Source organism: Triticum urartu, chromosome 4A, assembly GCF_056163025.1.
Source record: "Triticum urartu cultivar PI428250 chromosome 4A, HENAU_Tu73, whole genome shotgun sequence".
NCBI classification, from domain to species: domain Eukaryota; kingdom Viridiplantae; phylum Streptophyta; class Magnoliopsida; order Poales; family Poaceae; genus Triticum; species Triticum urartu.
The window spans coordinates 72,475,557-72,495,845 of NC_141876.1; the positions used below are offsets into that span (position 1 = coordinate 72,475,557).

The 20,289-nt window shown below is 40.0% G+C and overlaps 3 protein-coding genes across 3 annotated transcripts; all 3 read left to right on the forward strand.

Annotated features, from left to right (window-relative positions):
• The first annotated feature begins 3,464 nt into the window (after window positions 1-3,464).
• On the forward strand, window positions 3,465-10,355 carry LOC147974838 (protein neprosin-like). The gene is made up of 5 exons (XM_087519561.1): window positions 3,465-3,720; window positions 4,455-4,610; window positions 9,090-9,143; window positions 9,238-9,369; window positions 9,867-10,355. The coding sequence occupies exons 1-5, from the start codon at window positions 3,508-3,510 to the stop codon at window positions 10,239-10,241; spliced, it is 930 nt and encodes a 309-aa protein (XP_087375687.1). The 5' UTR covers window positions 3,465-3,507; the 3' UTR covers window positions 10,242-10,355.
• Window positions 10,356-13,929: 3,574 nt separating this feature from the next.
• Window positions 13,930-17,867, forward strand: LOC125550731 (uncharacterized). The gene is made up of 3 exons (XM_087517817.1): window positions 13,930-14,164; window positions 15,572-15,743; window positions 17,549-17,867. The coding sequence occupies exons 1-3, from the start codon at window positions 14,020-14,022 to the stop codon at window positions 17,637-17,639; spliced, it is 408 nt and encodes a 135-aa protein (XP_087373943.1). The 5' UTR covers window positions 13,930-14,019; the 3' UTR covers window positions 17,640-17,867.
• A 395-nt stretch (window positions 17,868-18,262) lies between these two features.
• On the forward strand, window positions 18,263-20,009 carry LHCB5 (light harvesting complex of photosystem II 5). The gene is made up of 6 exons (XM_048713822.2): window positions 18,263-18,567; window positions 18,680-18,764; window positions 18,972-19,022; window positions 19,144-19,264; window positions 19,361-19,495; window positions 19,579-20,009. Exons 1-6 carry the CDS (start codon window positions 18,360-18,362, stop codon window positions 19,837-19,839), a joined length of 861 nt encoding a protein of 286 aa, XP_048569779.1. The 5' UTR covers window positions 18,263-18,359; the 3' UTR covers window positions 19,840-20,009.
• Window positions 20,010-20,289: the final 280 nt, after the last annotated feature.

Genomic DNA, 20,289 nt, shown 5'->3' on the forward strand with positions numbered 1-20,289 from the left:
CGAGTTCGGCTACATCCTTCCGGCGTTTGTCGCTGGCGGCTGCCATGGCGGACGCGGAGGCGGCACGCGGTGAGCGTCTGGTGCTGTCGGGCTCGTCGGGCGCGTCGGGTGCGCGCGGGACGTGCGGGGCGCGGAGGGAAGCCAGTCGCCGGCGGAGATGGAGCTCGGCGTATGTCGCCGGGGTCGTGATGGAGCACGGTGCGACCGGCGTCGGTGCGCCAGGTCGGGTCTGTGGCGGTGCGACCGGCGTCGGTGCGCCTGGTCGGGTCCGCGGGCTGGGGTCAGGGCCGTGACGACGACAATAGCGGGAGCTGCAACAACTCCGGCAAGTCGGCAACGGCAAAATCGTGGTTCAGGGAAAGTATGTTAAAGTAAACCACGTTAGGCGTACGTATGTGTGGGTGTGCTCCTCCAGTTTAGAGCCAGCGATATAGCCATTGAAAAGATAAAAAAGATTAGGGCGTGCGTGCGCCCACGGCGGTGTTCGTGCGCTGGCCCGGAATTTCTTGTGTCTTGTATCTTTTTCTACCTCTAGCTGATAGTGAGAGAGGCCTGCGGTTCCAACACTTTTTCCCTGAATATTGATCATGTACGTGCATGCAATTTATCTGCATTCCTAAACTATTTATTTGGGTTTTAACCAGAGGTAAAACTAACTTTGTCGAACTTCCTTATTGTTGATTCACGTCGTCTAGGTTCTGGAACTACTTCTTCATGAGTTTCCATGCCTGTTTTACACAATTCCAAAATGAAGTTTGAAATCATATGCCATACTTTTTTTATGTCTATCCCCTTTTGTTTATCCCCCATGGTCCTTAAAAGTTTGTTCATTTCTATTTTTTCCATACAAACCAGAGGATCCCGTTCTTTGTTGGAAGAAATTAAGGAGAAATGCAGCTCATTAATCTCCAGCAAGGAATTCAAGAAATATTAAACTGCACCATTCATGTCCAACAAAATTATGGCCAGTTTTGAGTATGGAGAAGTGTAAGAGAAGACATATTATTTTCTTGATGTAATGGAGAATAATTTGGCTCATGCTTATCTAATCCGGTCTGTTAGTCTGCTCCTTTTGATCATTAGTTATCAGTGCCTGAAATTTGTGGCATGATTATTTTGTCAGTGTAACCAGTCCTAGAAATTTATACCTAGACTTATTTTAGTTATAGATACATTTATTTTATCCATTTCTAGGACAAGTATTTCCGGGCGGATGGAGTATAAGAGAGTAATAGTAATTAACCCCATTAATTAGCATCATGAATCAGATGTTAGCTTTAGTTAACTCATAATACTCCCTTCATTCCCTTATACAAGGCCATTATGAAAAATACATTTTGCATCTATACAAGGCCACTAACAGTAATCGAGGCAAAAATTAATGGTGCTTTTTCGTACTAGCAACTTGTTTAATACTTGCATGCATGTAGTCATAATGACACTATACTACTTCCTTCCCAATCCTTCCTTGCATGCATGTAGGCATATTAATGATTCCGGTTAACGAAAAGAAAATTAGCTTGCAAAGCAGTCATTGAATTTTACCTTGGTACCTGTAATCTGAGTTTGTGGCCTTGTATAAGGGAATGGAGAGAGTATATATTTGCTAACCAGCTGTGTTCCATAGTTGCCATTGAAAGAACCAGCACGTTTTCTAGGTTATTATAATCCTGGAATTGCATAGTGCTAATTATTAGATTGGACAGTTTACTATGAAATGGAGGTAGTGCTATTTTCTTTAGCAGGTTTTTGGTTGTTAGAAAGGTTGTCTGAATCTTAAACAACATAGTCCTGTCCAAAAGGTGGTATATCTATGAAGAGTGGCGACAAAAGGATTGTGCTTCCTTTTAGATAAAAGTTGTATAATTAGTAAGAGAAGTATAACAGTTATAGTCATATGTTACTCGTGGTACGATTTATATGTTTGTTTTTGCCATTTGCCTAAGAGAATGTCACTTAGATGTTAGCATGTTCGGATATATCTCTGCAGATATCTGTTGTCTGTTGAGTAATGACCGAGGAGTATATAACATAGGCAATGATCCAGAGGAAACAAAGAACTTAGTCTATATTACTATTGCTTTAAGAAAAAATGCGTAGGCAAATGGGTTGGCTGTGCTCTCCATCCTTCAAGAATTTTCCAAAAGGAAAAGCCGGATCTAAATGGTATCATGTGCCATTATAGCCAAAAAAATCCGTTGGACAAATTTCGAATATACTCAAAGGGCACAGCAAAGCGCGCGTCCACTTCTAGTTCCAAGATGAATACCAAGTCTATAGTACTTCACAACATACTCAAACTCACATGATCCAACTCAAATGAAAATCTAAATGCATTTCATAATTATTAATTAGTCAGATGCAACAAAACCAACCATAACTCTACATGATCCAATCCAAAACAATATTTGAACACATCACAATGTGTGAATTCCTGCGTGCATGAATGAAATGTAGAGAGAGAGAGAGAGTATGTGAAGATGTAGCAATGGAGGGAGAGAGATGTGTGCGCGCAACACACAAGATATATACCTCATGGAAGAGAGAGACAGAGGGGGAGAAAGATTGTATATATGTGTTTCTATAGAAGCATCAAAATATATGTTCGCAAACCTATATGCAATATATTTTTCCAGCCAAGTGAGTAGTACATTAATTTATTGCATCTTTATGAAAAAAATCATTCTATACTTGGGCCATATCTTCTAAAGAGTGAAATTAATCATTGTCGAGATGGAAGATATTACATGGCATATATTGTAATGAAGAATAATTAATTTCAAGGTATGGAAGAATCAACGAAATTAAGTTACTTTTCGATATTTGGAATTCTAATATAATTCCATAAGAATTACAAGGGCGAATATTTACTCTTTGTTGTCTTATTTGTTAATGTATAGACTTACCAAATAAGATAATTTTTAGGATCTTCCATATCTTTCAAATAAGAATGAATTTCAGGAAAATAACTTTCATATCTCGAAATAAGAAAATTTTGATTAAAAGATATTCGCCATGTATATGCTATAAATTCTATTTAATCAATACTACATATCAATCTTCTATTTAAGATTGTGCCAGCACAACAATTTAGACGAACCAACCGATGGGATAAATGCTTTCCCTTTGCAATTTTCTTAGAGAATCAACGATGATTTAGTCAGATACTAGCTTTAAATGTATGCAATATATACACAAATAGATTGCATAAAATATCACCATCTTTAACAAATACAGTGCATGCCTTTTAAAAAAAGATACTCCTACATCCGAGGATAACATGGCATATAGTGCATTCTTTTCCATTTATCAAATTAATTAATTGTTTTGCTGTCTGCAAGATATGTCTTGAATGTACCACTAATGAATACTTCCAAACAAAGGATGCAAGGCATATCAATCTTCTATTTAAGTTTGTGGTAAACACAAAATTCCTCACTATAACTTGTTAGTTTGTAGGCGATTTTTCTATACCAAACTCACTGCAGATCACAATCACGCTCGCAAATGCCACATGTGGTACGCCTTTTGGCACTAGTACTCTGTGTGGTTTCTTTAAATCCTAGGGCATCATATTCGGCAACATCAAGCTATCATGAGTATCCTAGGAGATTAGGACATCACATACGAATGCCATCCTTGAATAGCAGTTCCAAGGTCACACGCACAGGTTCTGAGAGAGCAGAGGCTTCGATCAAAGGAGTGGAAGAAATACCATACGTAAGTTTTAAATGCTTATCTTATTTTGTTTCCTTCACAATTTTATGCCTTAATACTGTCAGCTGGAAGTCTCTTGCATAACTCTTATTCTTAAGTATGTCTGTTTTTTTTTGCATCAACTATGCATGATTCTTGTTATTATCCAGAGCATCACATAGATAATCTTCATAGAATTACCCATGTGTCCAATCAGCGTTGGGGCAAATGCTCATAGCATGAGGCCAAAACCAAGCTCTAGATAACAAATTCTAATTCTAGTGAGAGTTTCTTTTTAGCAATTGACTGTTTTTTCTACGTCCAATAGTCAGCGTGTATCCACCCTAGAAATTAGATCAGGCATTCGGGGTCGTCACTTCATCTTCTAGCTTATCATCAACCTGACCACAATTACCCCACACTACACTTCGTACCTATGGCGTGTCCGACTAACCTACATCTAATCTCAGGTAACTAATACTAATTAGAAAGGATTCAAGGACCTAATACAAGTATTAAAAAATATCACCTGTACCTATAGTTTTTGCAATATACCATTTATACAGAAAATATATGTGCTCAGGCGATTTTTTTTTCATAAGATTTGCTTTGAGGTATCTAGAAATTAATAATGAAGTATGTAAAAATAATAATGTGGTATAATTGGTCCATCTATGTGGCATATATGTTCAAGGAATGCTATCCAGCACATAGTAGTTTATTTCAAACTTCAAATTAACTCACAACATTGTCTACAGTATTGTGCATATCAATCAGGTGAAGCGGCATATGTTGGTACTATAGCGACTATGGATGTCTATGCTTTTCCAAATTTGAAGAAGGGCCAATCAATTTCAGCCCATATCTCAGTGGCTGACAGCCAAACGTCGAACCAAGTTATATCCGGATGGGAGGTAAAATTCGTCTCTATCTTGCAATCTTCATTAGCAATACTAGTCATGAGCACGTGCAAAAAGATGATATGAAAAGTTTTGAATAGTTTGATATATATCATTGAATAAATTAGACATATAGAAGAAGGATGCCTCAGAATTATGCATTTCAGGTATCTTTGTATTATGAAAACATAAGGTAAACAACTCACCTCATTAGTCCATAATGGCTAAGCATAAGTTGTCGATCATGCAGTGGGTCTAGATTTGATCTGACAATGCATGCAAACTGAGGGTAATTCAAGTGTTTGAATTTAATTCCAGAACATACACACACATAGCAATCGAATTGCCGGATCTCCGTAGTCCAATATCTGATTGTTATGAAAGCATGTCGCATGGATGCACAACCAAGTTAACTATCATGCATGTACATCCATGTTAACTAGCAAATCATAGCTCCAAAACCTTTACATGGAACTAAAGGAAAACTAGGGAAATTAAATACACATGTACGACTTGGGCCTATGTTAACGAATGTAAAAACAGTATTTTGTGCGGGGCCCAAAATTCACCAAAGTATAGATGTGTTCTGCAAAACAATGCATTTGTTTTTTAAAAAATCAAACTATATTAAATTAAAATATAAAAAAATTAATGTGATGAAACAATAATAAAAATGGCTTAGCAACTTTTTTTGGCAATATACATTCAAATAAACATATAAGCAATGTTGAAAAGCTAGAATATAAGATGAGAATTTTGTGCATGCATCTTGGAAGAATGTCATTGCACTAATAAAAATATAAGATGGATTGAGGAAGAAAAACAAATTTATTATACGTCACTAGTGTTTTAGATTTAGATATTTTAAAAAAATCCTCAAAAGAAATAAGAAGACGATCAGATCACACTAAGGTGCTCTTTCTTTCCAATTTCTATTGACAACGTAGCATGGAAGAAAGACACACATGGTAGAGGAAGATGCATAAGTAGAAGACAATAAGAGATGCAAACATGTGAATGCGAAATTCAAATGATACGGTAGATATATTTATTTTAAGATAATGCTTTTCACAAAAGGTGTATTTCGATAATATGGAAGGTTCACCAAAGGCAATAATAAATAAGATGTGAATTAGGAACAACCAAAGATGGATGCATGCGTAATGATTACATGGCATTGGGTAATAAGGATTAGAGATCTCCGTCAACTAATTTATGTGTGCGACAGAGCATATATCATGAAGAAAGTGAAAAGATGTTGTGACTACAATAGTAAAGGTATAAGCAAAAACCATGTGAAGTGGCTAAACAATCATCTCAACCAGGTTAAACTATTAATAAAGCAAAACAAGATCGATGCGATAAAATAAGCAGAACCAAAGCATCTGTTTACAAAGTGCCGACATTGAAGAGTAGAAGAGAGACATAAGTAGATTACAAATAAGGCACATGAATATAGAGTAAAATTATATGCAGGTGCATTTATTTTTGAATATAATTTTCACAAAAATCAAATTTAATTATTAGTTTAGTACTAAAATAGCACACTAATCAAATACATGAACTGTAATGCAATTAATGATCAAAGAGAACACAAGATTTAATTACGAATAATCGATCTACAGATTTAATTCTATATGGAGATTTTTGCAAGAATCAATGGTGAAAATCAGTCATGGCAAAATGAAAATGTATGTTTTTTATGTGGGGACACAAACCTCAAGGCTATCAATTTTTGGTTGTCAAAATCATGGTCAATTCCAACAACTAATACACGCAATGAAAGGACTTATGCCAAAATATATTCACGTGTTATGGAAACATACTTTTGGCTAAAAAATACCTATACCATTTATATATAAAAAGGTAATAAAATAATTAAATAAATAAATAAAATACAATTAGAGACCTGGGATAATAACAGGTAAAAAATACCAAATGTAAAGGATGGAGGAAATCTAGCTGGGTAAATGTTTGTGTCATCTTCCTAGATAGTATATATGGTAAAAGTGTAAATTTCACTGGACTATTCCTATAGCTGTTGTTTCTTAGCAAGAATATTTTCCAACAATTTCTATCTCGACCATTTTAACAGTGTTTGTAAACAGTAGTGTTGCTTGAATCAACTAATGTCACAAACGCCAAATTACAGCTTTCTTCAATTGAAAACAAGAAATTTGTTGCTGTGTAGCGGACTCACGTTTAGACTAGTCATAGTGGGAAGTAAGTTAAACTAGTAACATGTATATGTTACTTGTCTATTTTACGGCCTTGTTCAATTAGCTGCATATTTTATTTTATTTTTTGAGAACTGAGATGCATGTGTGCAACCTCTCAATAATATCGTGTGGCTCCCGCAGTGAGGACCGATGTCTTCCGCCAACCACGTGATGTAGAACTTGTGACTTGTGATGCGTGCATTGATGCTAGGCTTGACATGGTCATTCGTTGGCAGGTGTGGTCAAGGCTTTCATGATGATGAGAATTTTAGTATTTGAAAGAAGTAGAGAAAGAATACAAAAAATAAGCCTTTGCCTCCGTTCATTTACTGTACTACGCAACAGCTGCATTCGTATGGCGACACGAGTTGGACTGCTAGCTGCCATGCCAAAAACTCGCAGGGGTACGAAGGTGTAGGGGCACACTCGCGATTCGCAAAGTAATTAGATCCTGCATAAGAGCATCTCTAGCATACCCCATATAACGCCGACCTGCAAAACGTGTATGCAATTCGTGGAAAAATGACTTTGCGGGCCGGCGTGGACGGCCGCAGAAACAGATCCCGCAAAACAAACCTGTATAAAAGGATATTCGCGGAATATACTTTTTTTACGGGTCGGCTTTGCGAAGTTTGGTCTGGCGCCGCTCCCGCCGGCCCACAAATTCTAAATTTGCATCTCAATTTGACACAAGATAATGCATTTCTTTACTTTTCAACAACATTGCATACATAGGACATCACCAAATCTTTGCTAGAATAGCAAGACCAAAGAAAACAAGAATCACAATTATGCATTTTAGAAGATTTTCAACTTCCATAACTGCTCCCACTAGTTGGACCAACATCTTCTCCATGCATTCATTGTTGATCTGTGGATTCTTGATTTTGCATTCTTCATTCTTCTTTTTTGGTTCTAAAGAAGTAGACGTTGCTTCCCCTCTAGTTGCACATGCAGCCGCTTCATTGCCTTCGATTCTACTAAGAAGTGCACGAACGTCTATTAAGTTTCTTTCTATCAATAAATCAATGCATTCGCCTTCCCAATACCAAAACGAGCATCCGTCTTCCTACACACATGATGATATTCGAAATGAGCTATCGCAATTTAACCAAAGAATGCGGTGTCAAAGCCGAATGAAAACAACACGTACCCTATCGTTTTCACATTTGAAGAACACCCATCCGGGGTGCTTCGGCGTGTCCGAAGTTAGCCGCAGCACTGTCACTGGCCCACAACGCGGGGGGGGGGGGGGGGCAACCTCGTGCGTGTGGCGGCCTTTCGGCGTGATCCCGCCGGCTACTTTTGCCGGAATCGTGGGCGGCGGGGCGAGAGGGAAAGGGGAGGTGGTAGGTGGGGAAAAGTGCGGGCTGAAATGTCCTCCCCATCAATCGCTCCCGCTATATGCAGGGCACCAACGGGCCGGGGGGGAGGAGGACCCGCGTATTCACGGGGTCAAGATTTTGTCGCGCCCCTCAAAAAATTTTACAGGCCGGCCACGTTTGCGGGGTCTGTTCGGGCGGGATTTTCCGTGCCGACCCGCACTTTGGCGATTATTTTGCCGGTCGGGGCTTTTTGTGGGGTCTGCTAGAGATGCTCTAAGAGCATAGTGAGTTTTAAGTTTCAATCGTCGAAACTTTTGAGTTCTCAACTCAAACTTGCGATCTTCTCGCTCATTTTTACCAAGTTTTATAGATAAAATTGTAAGACATTTTTTTGTCAGTGATAGATACAAAATTCGAGATTCTCATACTAAGTTTCAAGAGTTGAAACTTAATGTTTATTTTCAAATTTTGACAAAACGTATTCAAAATGAATCTTATTTGAAAGTTCTCATCCCCAAAAACACAAATGTGAAAACATAACTTAATTTAAACTTTTTGTTATAAAGATATAAAGTTTTAAAATCGAGAGCCAAAAATAATAGCACGCGTGCTTCAAGTCCTCTCCCACTGCCATGCATGCCTTTGACTATCACCTACCCGCTGGTATTGCATGTGCATGGAAAGGAGGGGTCTAACTAATTGATCAAAAATTACTAATCCTTTTGCGCAGCTAGAGGAACAATTCTGTGAGTCGGCCAGACACATATATAATTCTGAACTCAAGCTGCTGCTGCATAATATTGTGTTTGTTAGTTATAGACGTTGTACTCAAAGTTTTATGTCCCTTGGCCAATCCTAGCGGCAAACTCAAGACCTCACGGCAAATATTCATGGTCTGGATTAACGTTGTTCACCCATTTATAAAGAAGTTAACCTGTTTCCTTTTACAGATTGATCCAGATCTATATGGTGATAGCAAAACACATTTCTTCGTATACTGGACGGTATGATGTGATCAATTTACAAATTTCATTTCATAATACAAAGACTGCATTTAACTGATATGTTCTTGAAATGTGTTTTTAATTTGAACGGAAGGCTGATAGGAAGAATGGATGTTCTAACTTGGATTGTGACGGCTTTGTACCTGTAAACTTGGCTACTATTACTCCTGGAGATACTTTGGAGCCATCTCGTGGACACATGAATATTACATTGAAGATATTTAAGGTATGATTTTCAAAACACGGTAACTCTACCAGTCATACAGACATAATCCTTTTTTTAGATTACGTAATAGTTTGCACATGCTTATATTATTATTTAGCATCAAAGTATCCAAAAATCGACTTCCAAATGAAGCCAGAATAATACTATGTCCATCTTGAAATACATTTTTTTCAAAACTCGACTATTTCTGTGAGTAACAATTCAATAGAAAAATACCAACATCTATAACACCAAATTGATAAAATATGAAAAATATATTGTATGATGGATATTTTTTTACAAATTATTTCACGACGAACCTAATGATACTTTTGGTATTGTAGATATTGATGTCTTTACCTGTAAACTTGGTCAATTGAAAAGTTGAACTTTTCAAAAAATTAAGCATCTTTTATGTTTTCAAAATGAAGGGAGTATGCATTTTTTGCCATTATATTTAAGTATGTTTTGTTGTGGCTGACAGGTCATGTAACTATCTTTTTACATTGATATTGTAGAGTAAAGAAGATGGAGATTGGTGGTTACACTTTGGACATGATATCAATAATCTTAGCCCAGTAGGGTATTGGCCAAAAAGTCTTCTCAATGGCATGCAAGACCATGCCGACGATATAGAATGGGTAGGAAGTACTTTTTCCTACTCCGGGGAGATTAGTCCACCAATGGGCAACGGGAATTGGCCAAGAAGCAATTCAGCAGCATCTTTTCGCAATGTTCAGTATATTGATAGGAATGGTAAAGGCTATGATCCTCCTATGGGTAGTCTTCATGCTTTTGAGAGCCACAAACAATGCTATCGGACTGGTGTATTTCAGCTTCAGGTCCAAGGCAACATGTTCTACTATGGGGGGCCAGGTGGTTGCACTGGTTAATTAGATTAATTTTGAATGACAATAACTCCAATCTAGCTTGTATTTAAAAAATAATCTGGTGAAAGAAATTGCTTCAGTTAATCTGATGTTTTGTTATGCGCCCCCTTTCAATGTATGCTCACAGTTATATGCAATTCAATTTCCTTATAGCCTATACGACAAATGCTGGCTAGAGAAAGAAGATACGAGAGTTATCACATTTCATATGCAAGTGGATATTCTTGCATGCTCCCGCGAAAAGAAGTTTTTTCATGAATGTTGTGATGTCAGTGAGGTTAGAAATCAACAAAGGATTTCTTTTCATGGTGAGGTGACAAAGATTGCTTGTCGTTTTCATTAAGATTGGAAGCAAGAAATTTATAGGAAGAAATACATTAGGGCTTAACCACCTGCACACAAACACATAAACTTATTCTTCTAGCCTACCCGTGGCTAGTTGGGCAACATTTCACAAATCAACGTCATCGATCCTAATTTCTAAGGTTTTCTTTTTTTCAAACTAGCTGCCACTATCACGAATCCAATCCTAAATAAATGTCGATATTGTTTGCAAACCGGAGCAGCTCAACGAACAACAAATAAACCACCCATTCAATCGACTAATCATAATTGCTAGGGTTTCGATTAGAAACGTACCCGTTGCCCACTATATCAAATGGTTCCTGTGGGATGCGATGTATCACCATGTCGCTTCGCCATCAGAGCTCGGGCGGACGGTCGGAGTGGGCAGCAGGGCTGCTAGGGCATGGCGGCGGTGGGACTGCAACGGGAACGGCGGTGATGGCTGGGTGGGGATGCGGCTGCTCTCTCAGGGTCGGGCTATTTTAGGCAAAAGAAAAGTGATAGCTCACCGAGCCCAGGTCCCACTCGTCATAAGCGGTCATGGTCACAGTCCACATGCCATTCGCCGCCCACATGTCCAAGGAACTGAGGCCCCACACGTCAGTAACTGATGAGGATGTAGCGGTCAACTGCATTGACCTGACGACAAGGCTCCGTTTGGGCTTTTGTGAGAATGGGCCAAGTGGTGGAAGGCAAAGGTGAGGAAAGTTAGATGCTATGGGCAAAACTGAGCACAACTAAGGAAGGAGGTGCACAAAATAGAAATCCCATTATGGAATAATCACTTTGGTGCCTAAGGTGCAAGATGCTAGACAATTCAAAATTTTAGTCCAATCTATCTGCTCAATGTTAGCTTTAAAATCATTACTGAAGTTTTGATGAACAGATTGAGCAGTGTGATCAAGCCAAATATTTCCCCTACACAAACTGCCTTAGTTGTGCCACATGACTGCCTTTATTAAATGGAGATATATTATGGAGGGGTGATGATGCCACATGAGGCCCTAAATACTATCCATCATAAAAAAACAAAGTGCACTCTTATTCAAGGTGGACTTTGAGAAGGCTTGTGATAAGGTAAAATGGCCATTTGTTTACAAAATGTTGAAATTAAAGAATTTTCCTGACCAATGGTGTGACTTGGTGATGCACACTATGATTGTGGGACATGTAGGAGCCAAGGTAAATGATATGAGTCATAAAGAGTTGAGACAAGGGGATGCCATGTCTCCCTGCTATTTGATTTAGTTGCTGATGTCTTGGCCATCATACTAGATAAAGCCAAACAAAATGGTTTTGTTAAAGGGGTAATGTTCGAGTTTCGTAATAATGGTGTGAACATGCTTCAGTATCCAGATGATACCATATTTCTTATACAAGATGATGAAGAAAGTGCTAGAAATTTAAAATTCATTCTGAGCGTAGATATCAGGATTGACTATTAATTTTCGCAAGAGTGAGATATTTTGTTTGGTGAGGCTATTAATAAAGCAGAAAAATATCGGGAAATTTTCACTTGTGAGCTTGGGAAAATGCCATTGAAATACCTAGGTTTACCTGTTTCTGATGTGAGGCTAGGGAATAAGTTTTGGAAGACTATTACTGAGAAAATTGAAAAAAGATGTGCCTATTGACAAGGGAGATTATTAAATATAGCAGGTAGATTGATCTTGGTCCGGTCCTGCCTATTTAACATACCCATATATATGATGTCTTTTTATCCCTTACCTGCTGGAACTAGAAAAAAACTGATTTCTTCAAAGCTAGACTGGTCTGGCAAGAAAATGAGGACAAGAAGAAGTATCATTTAGTCAACAGGAAAACCTGATGCCTCCCAAAAAACCTAGGGGGTGGGGGATTGGGGATCTTAAATCTAGAGCTTATGAATAAAGCTTTGCTAGCTAAATGGTTTTGGTAACTTGAAACTGATGAAGAAATCTGGATCGATATATTACTTAACAAATATGTGAATGGCAAATGCATTTCTAGCATTAGGAAAAAACCAGGAGATTCTCGGTTTTGGGGCAGCCTCGTGCAGGTTAAAAATCTTTATTATCAACATGTTAAGAAGCTGATGGGTGATGGGAGGAACACTAGGTTTTGGGAAGATTGGTAGGTAGGTTCCAAACCTCTAAAGGAGGCCTACCCCAGTTTATACAACATTAACTTTGAGCAAGATATTTCTGTTGTAGAGGCTATTGAAAGGGGGTGGGATAATTTCACTTTTAGAAGAAGTTTACTTGGAGATAAGGCTGAGCTGTGGGCTAGTCTGAAAACTAGATGTGACGAGGTTAGAATGTATAGAGGCAAAGACAAACCCTTGTGGATGTTTACCAATGATAGAAAATTCCCTGTGAAATCTATATCTTTTCCTAGTCAAATCTGATGCAGGTTTCCCACACAAGTTTTTGTGGAAAATAAAAAAATCAAGCCAAGATTAAATGTTTTTCTGGTTGACTGTTCGTAAAAGACAGTTTAATCAAAAAGGGGTGGAAAGCAAAAAAGAGTATGTTTACTCTGGACAAGATGAAAGTATAGATCACATGTTCTTTAATTGTTCTGCTACCAGGCTTATATGGAGCTTGGTGAAGTGCTCTTGTCATTTGGGATCAACTCCCAGTGGGTTGGATGATTGTTGAATGTATGGCCAAAAACCTTTCAGAAATTTGAAAAAAAAAACTAATCTTAGTTGGAATTTCTGCTATGTTCTGGTCCATTTGGAAGTGTAGGAATGCTATTGTCTTTAGAACAAAACAAATTCACGATCCATGATTCTTTTGAGGCTAATGTGCAACTGGATAGTTTACTGATCTATTTTGCAGATAAAGAACCCAAAGCAAAAGCTACTGATGCTAGGGGCAAAAATAATCGAGCGGGTGACAAATGAAATCTATCGTGCGTCGCAGGACTAAAGATCAGGGGTGCAAAGGCTGGAAAACTAAAAAAAGCGTTGGGTTATCTTTCCTTCGTCTATCTGGCGACGATGGATGTGAGCTACCTGTGTATCTTGACTTCTTCAGCGATTTATGTCTATGCATATGTTGCTTTCGTCTAGACTTTGTTTATTGCTTTCAATCCGCGGGTTGCGCCCCGTAGTGTGTGGATTGTGTTCTGTTATGTCGTCTAAACCTTTGAACTTGTCTAGCTTCTGGTAGATTAAATAGATTATGGCCTGGATTTGTGATATATGATATCTTTTTGATGGTTTCGCTAATGAAATCGGAGGAAACCCCCTCTTTTGATAAAAGGAAAATCGATTGAAAGTGTTTCAAAAAAAAAAAGTCACACAAGACTACCAGAGTCCCCAACGGGTCATCTGGGATCAGACCCCGGGTCCTGACCCCTTTCAGTTCAACACGAATAAACGCGACAGGGAGGGGAAAAAATCTTATACGACCGGGTCAGGGAGAGAGAGGAGAGCAGAGAGGGGAAGGCGATGGGGGCGGCGAAGAGAAACGGGGGTGAGAAGGGGCTCCTCTGGAGGCTGCCGGAGGTCACCTCAAGGGAGCTCGGCAAGATCGGCCCCGCCTTCGGGCTCGGCATCGGCTGCGGCGCCGGCGCCGGAGTCGGCTTCTTCGGCGGTAAAACCCTCCTCCTCCTCCTCCCCCTTCCTGTACAGTTCAACCTTTGTGCTCCTTTCTTTCCAGCTCCTTGTTTCCGCGTTACCCTGCGCTCTTGGCGGGCTGATTGATTCGGCGGATTGTGCTACTTGAGCGCCATATCGCTTCCGTGCCCTGGTTTCTGTCTCGTTGGTTGATTGGATGGTTATTGCCAGGTTCAGATGCTCCTGTCCTCCACGGTTCAAAATATTGATAATTGCTAGTAGTTCTTGTTCAGATTGTGACTTGTTTTGAAGTTAGTCATGATGGGGTTTAATAGAGCAGGGCTAGGGTTTGCTCTCGGACTCATCTGGTTAGAGCAGCCTCATTAGGGAGGCATACATGTATATAGGCATATATGACACAAATTTCTTAATGGGGATGTTTTCACAGATTGGGATAATTTTGTTTAATGCGTCGGCAGTAATTTTAGATACTTATGGCTTGGCAAGTGGTGTAACAACATTGGCCTTGGATGTATGACAATTTGGCTTCTGACGGTTTAGCCAAGGTTTATCCTAATTACTGCGCCCAGATAGTCCACTTGCCTGTATCATTAAACTTTCTGACAAATACAGTGTAGACTGAATAGCTTGCTGGCCACTTGAACTCTGAGAATTTAAGATGTGTCATCCAAGACATTCACATCATCACAAGAGACACCAATGCATACATAGCTAAAATATCATTAAGGCAAGATCGATGGTATGAAAATTATTGTAGTTTTATTTTCTGTAAATGTTAAGGAATGTATTATAAGTGCTGTTCAAAGTGTATTATTAAACAGGGGCCCATTTTAAAATTTTGAGCAATCAAAACTTTTAACTTTTCTTACTTTGTTACTTTAGATAATTGTCGATGTAGTGTGTAAAGAAGTAAACATGACGATGCAAGCAAGAATATTGATCTATTCAAGTGGTTAGCTATTACTGAATAACACTTCAGTAATTGTATAGTGTGCCCCTATACAAATTGAGACAATGTTTCTTCTCTCCAAACTATAGTTGCAACTATAGATATGCCATACTCAATTGGGTATATTTCTTGTATGAAATTTATAAATTCTGAAAGTTTTGTAGTTGTTAAAAGTGTGATCATTGAATGGTATATCACATGGTGAGATCTATTCTTTTGCTCCCTTGTCGTTTGCTATCAGAAATATAAGGTAGAAGAATGCTTGCATATTTATTTTCTTGCATTGAAATAAGCTTAAGATGGCATACCGACAAGTTTTTTAATGCGTAAAAATGTTGAGCTCTTTTTTTTCCAAAGCTAATCCATCTTTTATATACAGTTCATTGATTCATTGGAATCTCCTCCCTCCCCTATTGTTTGTCTCATTTTTTTAATGAACTCTGTATAATTTTATCTTTTTCATGAATAATGTAGGTGCAGGATTAGGTTATGGATTTCCTGGACTCACTTTAGGCTTCGGAGTTGGAGCTGGCTGCGGTATAGGATTTGGTTTTGGTTATGGCTTGGGCAAAGGAATTGCTCGTGATGAAAAGAAAAGACATTCAAACGTTGGTAAAATATTCCAGGAAACTCCAAATCTGCCTAAGTAAGTACTGTATGGGCATGAAATATTTAGAGGGATTTGTGCAACAGACATTCCTATACGTGCTATGCCTTGTTGCCTAACCTTGTAATATCTATTATCTTTGAAGTTTTTACTCTAGTTACAGTTGGTCATGTAAGTGAATTTGGAAGAAGAGCAATCTGGAGGGTAAAGTGGAATTATACCAACTGGCTTGAAACAAACACTCCCAGTAGTTGCTAAAAGAACAACAGAAAACTGACTTGTGTATCTTTTTTTTATTGATATTGTTTGAACTTAAAATACGTAGCTTACCAAATGAGATTGGAGAAAGAACCTTAAACAAGCTTTGCTTATGCTTTGAAATGAAAAGATATCTTCAAGCATTCCCACATAATAGTTATCCAAACTGGGGTGATTGGCAGTTTGACTGGAATACCCCAGAACAAGAGCTTTACTCAGTATTGCAGTGTGAAAGACAAAAGGAAGAAAATGAACAGAGTGGTCAATTCCATGCCAGAGCCAAATCTATTTTAACTTAAGCTCCATCCTGGCCCACATTTGGCATTACAATATGACCTTATAGTTATATTATTTTACCGTAACATATTAGCACCTAAGAGTGTTCAAGTACGGATTGATCCCAACACGTCCAAAACCGGCTGTGAAGCCATAGTTCATTTTCCTTCTTTCCATGTGATGTCAGCAGTGGTGCCATTTCGAAAATTTATATGCGATAGTTCACTAATGACTGGTTGAACTGAGACCATTTTTGAACACCCCTATTAGCACTACTTGTTTCGTCCAGACTCATAAACTATACACATATTATAGGCATGCAACACTTGATTACTTGAACGCCTAAAATGAAGTGGAAATATTTAGCGATAAGTGCAAACCATGGAAAACCACACCAATTTTTTTGTGTTCCTCACTAAACATTGTAAAATGGCATTTCTATGGGAACTAATGCTAACTTAATGATTGTGTCGTGTCTTGTTGAAAACGATCCTGAAAGGCCGAAACGGTGCAAATTGCCTGGAGGAATCTAATCACACAACCTAATCCCTGAAGCCTGAACCCACGAGCTTTTAGAGGACCAGTGCAGATTCTTCACAATCTCATTCTCTATCAGGATGGTAACAGGTGCAACAGTGGGATATTTGAAGTGACATCCAAGTATCTCGTGTACGCATAATGTAACTATGCCCACAAAAACAAACAAAAATAGCATCTCATTCGTGACTTCTGACATAAACTACAATATCAAACTGTGCTATTACTCTATTTCTGACAGCATGAGGGTTTTGAATAAATAGACCTGGTAGGATGTTACAGAAAACAGATTTGTTAGTATTAATTTCAGAATTTGAGCTATTTCAGCACTAATTGTTTGAGATTTTGTTTTATATGAACAAAAACTGCATTTTTTTCTCGTATTAGACATAACTTAATCAGTTTTGTTTTGTCATGGTTAAAAATCAAGTTGAGGCCCCAACACTACTCATTCCTCTCTCAGTTAATGCACATGTGTTTTACTGCACTAATATGCCAACATTTCTGAAAATTGTAGTCTAAAATAGAACATAATTTGATTTGATGTTTACTTTGAAATCTTGAAGATCTGTGCAAGTTCTCTGTTTGGGATGAGAAGGAAACTAAGTATTATATCACCTTCGCATAACTTAATCTTTGTTTCTCATGGTTGAAATTCGTCAAGTTGCTACCTTATGGCATTTGCCACACCCGGAAGATAACTTCAATTTGCATGCAAAAGAATGTGTATTGTTCCATGGTTGCTCACCCTTTCCTCCTCTTCTCTATTCCAGGGACACCATTGCCGGTTTGTTTGACGAGTTGGTTGTAAACACCAAAAAGCTTGCCACCGCAACTTCAAAACAGATTGAAAAATGGCACTGAGCTGCACCACCAGATGGCTGCTGCTATTTGCTATCTTAGATGGTGATTAGTTGGATAGAGACTACCGTGTCACATTAATATCCCATTTTGAACATTTGTAAGTAGGTTTGTATTCAAGTAGGGTTCTGACATTATGCTATAGGGATTGTTTGAAATTCTGGAAATGTTGAACATTGTGGTAGTTAAGAAAGAAAATTCGAACCGATGAAGATTTTTATGATCGTTGTACATGTCGGCTTATGTTCTGTTACTGGTTTTCCTCATCTCATCTGTTAAAACTTGAGCCTGATTTGGTGCTGTCAAATTGTGATGGAACTCTCGGGGGGGGGGGGGGGGGGGGGGGGGGGTGGTCTGGAACTCTTGTCTTGGTTCTCTCCATCTCTCATTGGATATCTGTCCCTATCTGTTATGTTTGGACCAATTGGTATCTCATGGCTCCTGATAAACGAGATAGCAAGCGGCCCTAATGGTGCCACATCAGCACCCTCATCTGCCAAGTCAGCACATACCGCCCAATCAGGCCCAAGCAACAGATAGCCCTCCTGAATACTGAGCCAATCACAGCCCCCTTGGCCTATCCTTGATGGGCCCACAACATCCTCCAATCCTCATTTCCAACCATTTAAACTACCCCACATTTCCCTCCACAACCACCCATCACATCCTCCCTTCTTGCTGAGCTGAGCACGCCCCTTCTCCCTCAACTTTGGGCTCGAGGCAATGGCGGCGCTCGCTCCGACGAAGATGCTCGGCACCCGGCTCAACTTCGCCGGCTCCTCCAGGTACGCCACAGCGGCACCAACTGCTGGCGCACAGAAGATCGTCTCCCTCTTTGATCGCTTCAAGAAGAAGCCCGCCCCGAAGCCGAAGCCCGCCCCCGTGGCCACCTCGAGCGTGGGCATCGACGACGAGCTCGCCAAGTGGTACGGTGAGTACAAAGAAATCTGACGGGCTCTCAGCTGAGATTTCACTCTTATCAGGTAACTTGTTCAGTTCTGAATATTCGTGTGTGTCTAAATCTGTCTTCTATTTTGTTTCAGGTCCTGACAGGAGGATCTACTTGCCCAACGGTCTCCTTGACCGGTCGGAGGTGCCGGAGTACCTCAACGGAGAGGTTCCCGGAGAGTAAGTCATAGGCCTCAACTCCATTTACTCTACACACCATACACATCAGTCATGCTTTGTCATAGCTCTGCAAGAGCAAAGCACAATACTGTTTCCTTTAGCAGCATGGAGTACATCACAAGTTCTCACATAACTGAAATGCTCATGTATGTAAGCATAAGTGATATCCATCTGAACTAATTGCTTGCTTTCCCTTTGGACTTGCAGCTACGGCTATGATCCTTTTGGCCTGGGCAAGAAGCCAGAGGACTTCGCCAAGTAAGTACAGACAGTAGTAATCTGCATTTTGCAAGTATAGACTAATCTGTGAAGTGTTCTGTCAAATTTCAGAACATATTCTCTCGACTAAGCGATCCTGCTCTACACCTCAATGCTGCAGGTACCAGGCCTTTGAGCTCATCCATGCCAGGTGGGCCATGCTCGGCGCCGCCGGATTCATCATCCCCGAGGCGCTCAACAAGTTCGGCGCAAACTGCGGTCCCGAGGCAGTTTGGTTCAAGGTAATTGCTGAATGCAGATCGTCATTTCTCACGGCTTCAGATTCAGAACTTTGGAAGTTTGAGCTCACGGTGCCATAAACAACATACATCCTGCAGACCGGCGCCCTGCTCCTTGACGGCAACACCCTCAACTACTTCGGCAACAGCATCCCCATCAACCTCATCCTCGCCGTCGTCGCCGAGGTCGTCCTCGTCGGAGGCGCCGAGTACTACAGGATCACCAACGGGCTGGTCAGTATCCTGAAACATAGATATGCGTTGCCGCAGCCAGGCGTCCTTGTACTGACCAACGGTTTGGTCAACTTCTCCGGCAGGAATTTGACGACAAGCTCCACCCCGGTGGCCCATTCGACCCGCTCGGCCTCGCCACCGACCCCGACCAGGCGGCGCTGCTCAAGGTGAAGGAGATCAAGAACGGGCGGCTGGCCATGTTCTCCATGCTGGGCTTCTTCATCCAGGCCTACGTCACCGGCGAGGGCCCCTTCGAGAACCTGTGCGCGCACCTCAGCGACCCCTTCGGCAACAACCTGCTCACCGTCATCTCCGGCGCCGCCGAGAGGGTGCCCAGCCTGTGAGCTGGCCGTTGATTGCCCGTCCGCCGCCGTCGGTTGCTGATGATCAGCTGCGTGCGCGCGATGCAGCAGCATGTGCTGTGTGAATTTTACCGGGAAAAGTTTGAGAGTACGAATGTGCCGTACGTGTAAATTATCAAGGGCAGAAGAAACATGACCGTTCTGATTTCTGATGGGAGTATCGGACCACTGCTACTTGAGTAATTTCTGAAATGGTTTTCATCATCGTTAAAAACCAGATTGACTCTTTTTGAAACTTGATTGGTTAAGTCCTTGCATATATATAGTGAACCCGTTATCGATTAGTACATTGTATGCATAGATTACAAATATATTATTGCCGAATCTGAAGTGCTGGAATTATACCAAAATCTTACAGACTCTAGGCTATGTTCTTCACATATAGCAAAATTTCTATGTCAATAGTAATTTAAAAAACTTTTGTATATCACA